Source organism: Peromyscus maniculatus, chromosome 1 (assembly GCF_049852395.1).
Source record: "Peromyscus maniculatus bairdii isolate BWxNUB_F1_BW_parent chromosome 1, HU_Pman_BW_mat_3.1, whole genome shotgun sequence".
NCBI lineage: Eukaryota > Metazoa > Chordata > Mammalia > Rodentia > Cricetidae > Peromyscus > Peromyscus maniculatus.
Window position 1 is genome coordinate 34,506,318 of NC_134852.1, and position 10,033 is coordinate 34,516,350.

Consider the following 10,033-nt stretch of genomic DNA (forward strand, 5'->3'; position numbering starts at 1 on the left):
TCTGTGGTCAGAGAGAAAAACTCTGGGATGAGCATGGGCTTTTGAAACTTCAGAGCCTACTCCCCCCAGTGACACACTTCCTCCAACACAGCCACACCTGGTGAGCAAGTATTCAAATATATGAACCTGTAGGGGCCATTCTTATTCTAACCAACACACCCAGGGCTATCCTGCCCACTTGGCAGAATTACACTCTTCCTGATAAGAGAACCAGGACTTAATGATCATTGTTAGCCAGTGTTATGCCCTCTGAACTGCCCAGTAGAGCCATGTTGATGTGGGAATGGAGCCTAATTCACAACTAACTTAACAAACAAATATTAAGAGAAATATATTCTCAGAAGCCTAAACTACAATTATGTTCAGAGTACAACTATTTTCCTACATTTTCTAACAAGTCTGGCTGTCTTACTACTGATCAACCAGTCATATGAGAGGCAGCACTGCCTGAGGTAAACCCTACCTTGTGCAGCTTAGTATTTCCTAAGCAAGTTTACTGCTGAATCCTCTGTAGCGTTAACTCATCACTCTCAGTTTTCCTACATCATATCTATATCTTGTTCATTCTTTTGAAACAAGGTCTCATGTAGCCCCAGGCTGGCCTCCAGCTCAACAGTAGCAAGAGATGATCTTGAATTCTTAATCCACCTCATTTACTTCCCCAGTGCTGAGATATAGCATGAGTCCTGCACCTACAGCCATACTGTAATGCAGTACTGCTCAGATCATCCAGTATCAATGCAGACTTCCATGGTGGTGGATTGACCCTGAAATTGCTAGGTCCTCAGAAGGGGAAAGGTGGCCAGGGGAGGTCTTCCTCTGTATCTCTCTCTGTCTAAGTGTTTTCACAGGGTAGCAACAATGTCTCACTGACTAACAACAACCCTGGTGCCCTTGTGCTTGGCAGCTTCGAGAAAAATATGGAAATGTGTTCACAGTGCACCTGGGACCGAGGCCCGTGGTCATGCTGTATGGCACAGAGGCCATAAGGGAGGCACTGGTGGACCAAACTGAGGCTTTCTCTGACAAGGGGACAATTGCTGTGGTTAAACCATTCTTCAAGGACTATGGTAGGAGTCTCAAAGTTTGGTAAGAGGTGTGCTAGAGAATGGGCCCAGAGAGAGGAGAATCTGATGGAAGGGAGGGCATGGGGTGGGGAAGGACCCAGGTTTCTTTGAACTTCCTCTATAACTTCCCCATGCTCCCCCTACTTTCTTAGGTGTGGTCTTTGCCAATGGGGAACGCTGGAAGACCCTTCGACAATTCTTTCTGGCTACTACGAGAGACTTTGGGATGGGGAAGCGGATTATGGAGGAGCAGATTCAGGAAGAGACCCAATGTCTGGTTGAGGAGTTTTGGAAATGCCAGGGTAAATCCTGGAGAATGTCTATAAAGGAGGATGGTGATACAGAGACCTGAGTGCACAGTCAAAGAAGGAGAAGAGACATACATGGGCAGAGAAAGAAACACACACACACACACACACACAGACACACACACACACACACACACACACACACACACACAGACACACACACACACACACACACTGGGGAGAGGATGGAGGATAAGGTAGGGGGAGAGAGAAATACAGAAAGACAGGGAAAGAGATGTGAAGTTCACAGTGTCCAAGAATGGCTCAGAGACATAGATTGAGAGAATTGCATGCAGGCTACTTATATTCAGGGAAATCGATGCCTGGGTTAAGAATATGTGTCATCTGGGGTGATGGTAGAAAGCTGTCATCCCAATACTCAGGGGGCTGAGACAGGAGGGTCATAAATTCAAAGCCAGTTTGCCTACATCATGATATCTTGTCTTAAAAATAAACCGTGGTCGACATGGTGGGTGCAGGTCAGGCTTGCTGGGCTTGCCTGGCACACACACAGTTCCCAGCCTGATCCTAACACCACAACATTGGCATGGTGCCACATGCTGGTCACCATGGTATACCTGAGGTGGAGGCAGGAGCTTAAGGTTGGAGGTCATCCTTGACTTTATACGGTATTCAAGGGCGTCTGTATCACATTAACCAGTCTCAAAACACGATATATGTCCAAGGCAGGTGTTAGAAGCAGGGAACTGTGTTCTTTCCTTGAGGATGTCCTGATGAGTGGGGTGGTGAGCAAAGATGGGGTGTTTTACTTTGTGGCAGTCATAGGCACTTCTGGGTACTTATAGAAACTTCACATCAGGGGCATCCTGGTGACCCCGTCTGTTTTTACCAAATTATTCCTTTTTGCCAGTGTTTGTCATCTCTTTTAAGATTCTCAGGAGACTTTGAGAGGTCCATGCAGAGACTGGAAGGGAACAGAAGAAAATCAAGAGACTAGGAAGGAGAAAGCAGGGTGATGGAGACTGGGAAGCTGAGATGGAGTTTGAAGGACCAAACAGAAGAGAAAATCTGGGGGAGCAGGAATGAGGGGAATAGAGGGGGGAGGAAAATAGGTAGGGAGAGGGAAAAGAGAAAGAAATGCTGAGAGACATTTAGACAAGAAATCAGAGAGACAGATAAAGGCTGACAAGCATCAGGGAAAGATCTGCAGGGGAATCAGAGACAACAGACAGGCGAGACCCAGAGAGAGGGACAACAACAGCCCAATATTGCTGGGCTGACAACATCCCTCCCACCATGAGAGCCCATGGAACTAAAGGCAGCAGGCACTGGGTGTTGATGGTTCTTGGAACACCACAGAGCCTAGAATCAGAAGGAATGGAGGAATATTCAAAGATGAGACTTCTAAATCCACACAGGCAACCCCCACACTGTTCTCTGCACCATTCCTGCCAGTGGGAGTCAGCTATGGGCTCAGAGTCAGAATGTTGTCCTGGGAGGAGGTGCACGGTGGAGACTACTACTTGCTCTGTTTCTCAGCTCCCTGGGTCTGATCCTGGTCCCAGTCATGAGGAGCTGTGTTACCTTGGTGAAGTTAGCACCCATCTCTGTGTATACTAATAGCATTGCATCTTATGTATAATTTTGAGAGGAAATTAAATAAAATGGTGTACGCAATTCTGAGTGCAGGGCCTGGTGCATCTTATGTGCAAATGGGGTAGCAGTTGCTGGTATTGAGTAGTTAGTGGTGGGGACAGGTTTACAGAGATGGGGGCCAACACCAAATGTTCCCCTGGTGCCATGTCTTGATGCATCCTCATTCTCTAGGAGCCCCCTTGGACCCCACCTTCCTCTTCCAGTGCATCACAGCCAACATCATCTGCTCCATTGTCTTTGGAGAGCGCTTTGACTACAAAGACTGCCAGTTCCTGGGCCTGCTGGACCTGTTCTATAGGTCCTTCTCTCTCCTCAGCTTATTCTCAAGCCAGGTCAGTGGATGGAAAGAGAGGAGCATCCAGGGCAGAGGAAAGAAGAGGTTTCTCTGTGGGTGAAGAAGGGAGTGTCTTAGGGCTGGAAGAAAAAGGCAGAGACAACATGGAAAGACAAGGAACCTGAGGCCTGGAGGGCGAGGATAGGGGTCAGATGTTAAGTAGGGTGGAGAAACCCTAATGCAGAAATACCAAGTCATCCAGACATCAGAAAATGATGACATGGGGGGTGTGGCTGTGGCTAAGAGGGTAGAGGACTTGTCTACCGGGTGAATCCTGGGGTTCATCCCTAGCACAAATTAAGCCAGGTTTGGCGGTACATATGTGCAATTCCACTACATGGGAGATCAGAGTTCAAGGCCATCTTTGGATAAATATTGAGTTTGAGGAGAGTCTGAAAGACATGAGACCCTGATTGACAAAAACAAAAACAAAATGATGGCTTAGGAAAGAGTGAGAGAGATACAATAGAAGTGCTGGAGAAAGACTCAGAGAAACAGGCTGAGAGCATGCTGTGTGTGTGTGTGTGCATGAGAGGGGAAATGAAGGAAAGAGAAGATGAGCAAAGGAGTGGGGGAGGGGAGGGGAGAGAATGGAAGGAGAGAGGGCAGATCCTTGTGAAATATGGGGACCTAGGAACACAGGTTCTAGAGTCCTGATAGCTCCAGGTGACCTCCTGACCTTCTTTCCTGCAGGTGTTTGAGCTCTTCTCTGGTTTCCTGAAGTACTTTCCTGGTGTCCACAGACAAATCTCCAAAAACCTGCAGGAAATCCTTGACTTCATTGGCCAGAGTGTGGAGAAGCACAGGGCAAACTTGGACCCCAGCAATCCAAGAGACTTCATCGATACCTACCTTCTACGCATGGAGAAGGTAAGTTCTGCATGAATGAGAGAAGTGATGGGTGAGAGTGAAGGCTGGGGATGTGAGCAGAGGAAAGGGGGGGCAGAGGATGGGGAGGAGAAATAGGAAATGGAGTGGAGAAGATGCAGAAGAATCTAGAAATTGAAGACTAGAGAAGGGGAGGAGAAAATGAAATATGGAGAAAGAAGGCTGTGGAAGAAACACAGGGCAAGGGACAAAAAGCAGAAAAGATCTCAGAGGAAGAAAGAGCCTGGGAGACAAAACACGAAAAACTACCAGAGAGTGAAGTCGAGAAAGAAGGAGACAAAATAAACAGAGAGCCAGTGACATTGTCGAGGACTGAGAAATGTCATTTTGTCCATATAGTGTGAGGCAGGACAGTTCCCAGGATGTGAGCATCTCCCTGTAAGCACACAGTCACCCCTGACCCTCCCTTCTCTCTCCCATCTGGAACCAGGAGAAATTCAACCCACACACAGAGTTCCATCACGAGAACCTCATGTTCTCCGTGCTGTCTCTCTTCTTTGCTGGCACCGAGAACAGCAGCACCACGCTCCGCTATGGCTTCCTGCTCATGCTCAAATACCCCCATGTTGCAGGTGGGACAGAGGTGGCTAATAGGGGAACCTTCTAGGTTGCTTTTGTCTGTGGAGGTTTGTGTGGATGAGAGAAACAGAGGCCTCTTACATCTGGAGCTCTGAAGGCTTTGGTTTCCTTCTAAACTAGGGCAGTGTTGTGAGTAGTATGTGAATGAATACTCAGCTGGCCCATTTTCCCTAGATTTTTCCTATGACTTTAAGTTTGATCCATCTATCCACCCATCTATGCATCTATCCATTCATCCATCCATCCATCCATCCATCCCTCCATCCACCCATCCACCCATCTATCCATCCTTCCATCCATCCATCCATCCATCCATCCATCCATCCATCCATCCATCTATCCCATCCATCTATCCATCCATCCATCCATCCAACCTTCTTTTCTTCCTTCCATTTTTCTATCTTTACATCCATCTATTCGTTCATCTTTCTATCCATACACCTCTTTATCCATCTACTCATTCTGTTCATTTACCCACCTATCTGTCCACCCACCAACCCATCTGTCATCTACCTATCCTTTCATTCATTTTCCCATCCATCTAAGAATCTAGCTATCTAAACACCTATTTACTTAACCATCCTTCTATCTGCCTACCTATGAATACTACACACACACACACACACACACACACACACACACACACACACACTTAGTACCCACCTACTCAACTCATTAATCCACTGTCTATTCTTTAGTGATAACCCAACTGGCCATTTCATTCATTTATTTAATTCATCAACTTAGTTTCTCTTTGTTCAGTAGAACTGAATTAATTATTTGTCATTGATTATGCATAAATTCGTCTGTCCTTGTATCAAAAGATCCATTTCTTAATCCTTTCACTAACTGGCCTTTGAGTTTATCTTTCATCTGTCTATCCATTCTTCCCTTTATCCTCTAATTGAGTCATCTGTTGACTTATGAGTCGAACACATAATCCAGTGTTCTGTCTAATCATTTCATTAACTCATAATTCTGTTCATTTATTAATTGATTTATCCATTTATTTTATTATGTATTCATTATTACATGCATCCATTAATAGATTTTTTTGATAACCTACCTATTTCTCTGTTATATTCCTGAGGATACAGCCTTGAGTTCTTAATATAAAATTCATGTAGAGTTATGGTATGTGTGTGAGTGTGAGCATGTGTTTGTTAGTGCATTGTGTATGTGTATATGTATGTGTGTGTTTGTGTGTGTGTGTGTGTGTGTGTAGAGACAGACGATTCGTTCCCTTGCAAAGGTGAGATTTTTGCTGCTTTTCTCCCTCACACTCTTACACCAACATGATTGCTATGAAGTCTTCCTATGCAATAGCCATTTTTGTATGATTTTCCTCTTCTTTTAAATCCTTGCTGAAATGAGGTTGAAGCTCTCGGAGGAGAGATGTGATATAGTTTTAAGCATGGGCACAGAGAGACAGTCACTTAAGAACAGGAGAGTTGTTTGTACCTGCAAGTGTAGTGAGTTTCTCAGAGAGGGAGATTGAGAGATTTTCAGATCTCATCCCCATTGGTATCCTGCACAAAGTCACCAAAGACACTTTGTTCCGAGGGAACCTGCTCCCCAAGGTGAAACCAGCTGCCATTCCACATTTCTACACCGTGATCATCCTCCACTTTCCTCATTATCAACCTCAGCCTGTTTGTGGTTTCCTACATTCTGTGTTTCTCAGGGACTGACTGCAGATGGGAGTCAGGGTATGCTAATATCTTTGTGTCTCATAATGTCTCCTAAAACACTGAAGTGTACCCCATCCTGAGTGCAGCTCTCCATGACCCACAGTACTTTGAACAACCAGACACCTTCAACCCTGACCACTTCCTGGATGCCAATGGGGCTCTGAAGAAAAATGAAGCTTTCATGCCCTTCTCTATAGGTGAGACTCACTTTTGCTTCTTTTCCCAGACACTAGAGGGCAGGCTCATCCTCCAGGATACAGACAGGTCTAGGTCTCTGTTTACTGATTTATTTCAGCTGCTTTGCCTGAACCATCCCTTTTACCCTGGCCTACAGCTCCATAAGCAGACTCTTGAACTAAAGGAATATTCTGGCCACAAGAAATTTGGGGAATTATTTAACAGGCTCCAAACCTGAGCAAATGTATTTTCTTAGGAAACAGCAGCAAGAAAGACTCTCATCATTTATGAACACAGCTGTGAACTGGGTAGGGTCTTGATGGCTGGGGAGGTATTGACTTTAGCTGTGAGCACCAGGTAGATGGTGCATGTCTTCACATGTTTGTCTCTGTGTGCAATAAATACCCCAGCTTGGTAAAATGTAAGAGAAATCAAAATTACTAGCATTTATTTGAGCAAACAAACCATCCATGATGGATGATAGCCTGAACCAGAAAAAGCTCAGGGTTACAGCACCCATCAGTGCCAGCACTCAGTGTCTACAGACAATGGGGAGCTGGGCATGGACACACAGCTTGATTGGTGCCAGCTCTGCTTTTGCCTTACTTGGCCATGTTGGAGTAGTTGGCAGCCTGGGGTAGGTCAACTGCTATGAGAGACTGAGACTTCTACTTCATTGGAAGATATAATCTCAAGTTGTCGATTAGTTCAGTTGCCTATTGTTTTGGTTAGTTTGTTACATACAGGAGGTGCCTCCAGCCAAATTTAATGTAGTTTTATGGACTCTATGGGATGTAAACATGAAAGATTTGTGTTCAGGCTTTTAATCTTTTGGAGAAAGGGGCATTCTAGAAACAATTCCTTAGCCTTTAATTGCCCCCCCACCAACTCTATGTCCTCATGATGGGGATGGAAACCAGGGCTGAGTGTGTGTTAAGCATCCCTTCAAAAGAGCCCACATCTCCAGCCTCTGCTGGGTGCATTCTAGAAAATGCTCTCCTGCTGAGCCTCTGTGTTCTCATGCCATCACTGAGGCATTTTTGGCAAGTGTTCTCTTACTAAGCCAGGTCTCAGCTAAAAATTGTCTAGTGTTGAGTGTCCAAGTCACTTCAAGACCCTGGACTGATCCTGGCTCCTGGCATTGTACAGTGTAAGGGCCTACTTTCATATTTGAGCTTCAGAGTTGTAGACATGTAGGGTGTGAGATAAAAGTGAATTGTCTGTATAAGAGTCCCAAGTTTAGAAAGGCAGGTTGTGGGGAAAGGGGATGTAAGAAGAAGACATGGAAGGAATGCATGACCAGATGTGATTGGACAGAGAAGGTAGAGGGGTTAGAATGTTGGCTAGGAAGTTTAGAAAAAGCAAGCCGAACAGAATAGATCATAAGACACGTAGTGATGGTTGGTACAGATGCAGGTTCATGGAGACTGCTGTGAGATGCTAGCAACCGAGCTAGCAAGCAAGCCAAAAGGATATTAGTGCCAAAGGGACATGAATGGTTGTGGAATGTTCCTTACCAGCTTACTTATTTAATCAGTTGTTCTTTAGTTGGTGGAGACTTTTTGGGAGTTGTAAAATATTTAAAGGTGGTAACAAGTTATTTAGATTGGGCTAATATTCATAGCCACTTTCTTTCTTCCTCTCTTTCCCTCCCTCCCTCCCTCCCTCTCTCTCTCTCATGAATTTCCTTTTTGCTAGTGATATGTGACCCTTCCTATGTCAAAGATGGGGCCCAAATTACTAAAGAATTTCAAACTGGGAACTCAATGGGGAGTTTTATCACATAACAACTCCACTCCTAGTACTGATTTTCTGCATTAGCTACTTCATCATGTGATTAAATATCTGCTCAGAAGCAAGTGTGAGGAAGGATTTACTTGACGTCAGTTTCAAGAGAGGAATTCAGGGCAGCTGGTCCTCTAGGTTTGCTGTGGGAGCATGTGACAGGTGGGAAGGAGAGAGAGGAGGGTGTGGGGAAGAGGTTCCCTCAAGTAACCTACTTCTTTCTGTCAAGTCTGAGAACGTCCTGAAAACACTGTTAGTTAGAGATCAAGCATTAAAAAAACCATGGATTCTTGTGAGACATTTTACACTCTAACCATGACTCTTTGTAAATAGATTGGTGTCATTATCCCAGGAGCAGGTCCTCTATAGGAGCTCTGTCAGTCTTAGTCAGACTTGATTGCCCCATGACATGTTATAATGCAGCAGCAAATTCCTCACCAGACATCAGCCCAGTGTTCTTGGAAATAATGCTTCTAGAAGCAAAAATTTAAAATGTCCACTAAATGTAAATTCCCAGCATCTGGTATTCTGCCTCAACAGAAAACAGAGTAAGAGAGTCTCAGGATACTGAGGTCAGAGTCTACAGGACACAGAGAAACTTTCAGAGAGAGAGAGAGAGAGAGAGAGAGAGGTGGGTCAGAGGAAAGGCCAGAGAGTTCCATGTGCTAAAAGCTGGAAGGAGGAGGAGGAGGAGGCAATCATCAGTCTCAGTCATCAGAGACTCAGAGGCTCCAACTGCTCTCCTGCAAGACTGACGCCTCCCTCTCCACCTGAGTGCTCAGCCTGATCACTACTGTGTCTCTGGTCTCTGTAGTTCTGCATCTTCTGCCATCTGTGGCTGTCACAAGCCAGAGAGTGAAATGACAACTCTCGAGTGATCCCACCGGCACTGGGGTTGATGTATGTACAAACACAAGAGATTCACACAGTAACACGCACCTCTGCTCCTGTCACTCAAGTCACACCTGAAACTAAGAATATACAGAGGAGCCCCACAATGCAAGAATGTACTTGTGAGTCACATGTGTTGGCTCACACCTTTAATCTCAGTATTCAGGAGGCAGAAGGAGGAGGTTCTCTGAGTTGGGAGCCGCTATAGTCTACAGAATCAGTTCCAGAACAGCCAGAGCTACACAGAGAAATCCTGTCTTGAAAAACCAACCAATACACACACACACACACACACACACACACACACACACACACACACACACACACACATGCACCATCACAGACACAACATATATCTAGAGGAACACACAAAAGCACACACATGCACATTCACATAAGAAATATCCCTTCACATATGCAGTGCACACACTGGTCCATAGCTGAGTAAATAAACAAACAAACTTGAGCTGACAAGTGCACACTCACCCCCAGAAATCAAGATGCATTACTCCCAATGTTCTTTTGTCCTGTGTTCTGTTTCATTGTCCTTGCCAACATCTATGGACTAGAGAGTGAGCAGGCTACCAGCAGTCCGAACAGAAAGTAAGGCTGCTCACACTCCTGGACAATGATGAAAGAGGAGGTGGGAACAGCTCAAGTTGCTCAACAGGTTCAGCATAAAATGCCTTGCTGGAG

The 10,033-nt window shown here is 45.3% G+C and overlaps 1 protein-coding gene across 1 annotated transcript; it reads left to right on the plus strand.

Annotated features, from left to right (window-relative positions):
* The first annotated feature begins 708 nt into the window (after positions 1 to 708).
* On the plus strand, positions 709 to 4,836 carry LOC102920651 (cytochrome P450 2B1-like). The gene is made up of 6 exons (XM_076563187.1): positions 709 to 732; positions 908 to 1,070; positions 1,220 to 1,369; positions 3,164 to 3,324; positions 4,020 to 4,196; positions 4,645 to 4,836. Exons 1-6 carry the CDS (start codon positions 709 to 711, stop codon positions 4,819 to 4,821), a joined length of 852 nt encoding a protein of 283 aa, XP_076419302.1. The 3' UTR covers positions 4,822 to 4,836.
* The last annotated feature ends 5,197 nt before the right edge of the window (positions 4,837 to 10,033 follow it).

Coding starts and splice junctions, on each gene's coding strand:
- LOC102920651 (XM_076563187.1), top strand. CDS start 709: ATGCAGTACTGCTCAGATCATCCA. Junction 1,370..3,163: donor GGAGTTTTGGAAATGCCAGG/GTAAATCCTGGA, acceptor CTCATTCTCTAG/GAGCCCCCTTGGACCCCACC. Junction 4,197..4,644: donor ACCTTCTACGCATGGAGAAG/GTAAGTTCTGCA, acceptor ATCTGGAACCAG/GAGAAATTCAACCCACACAC.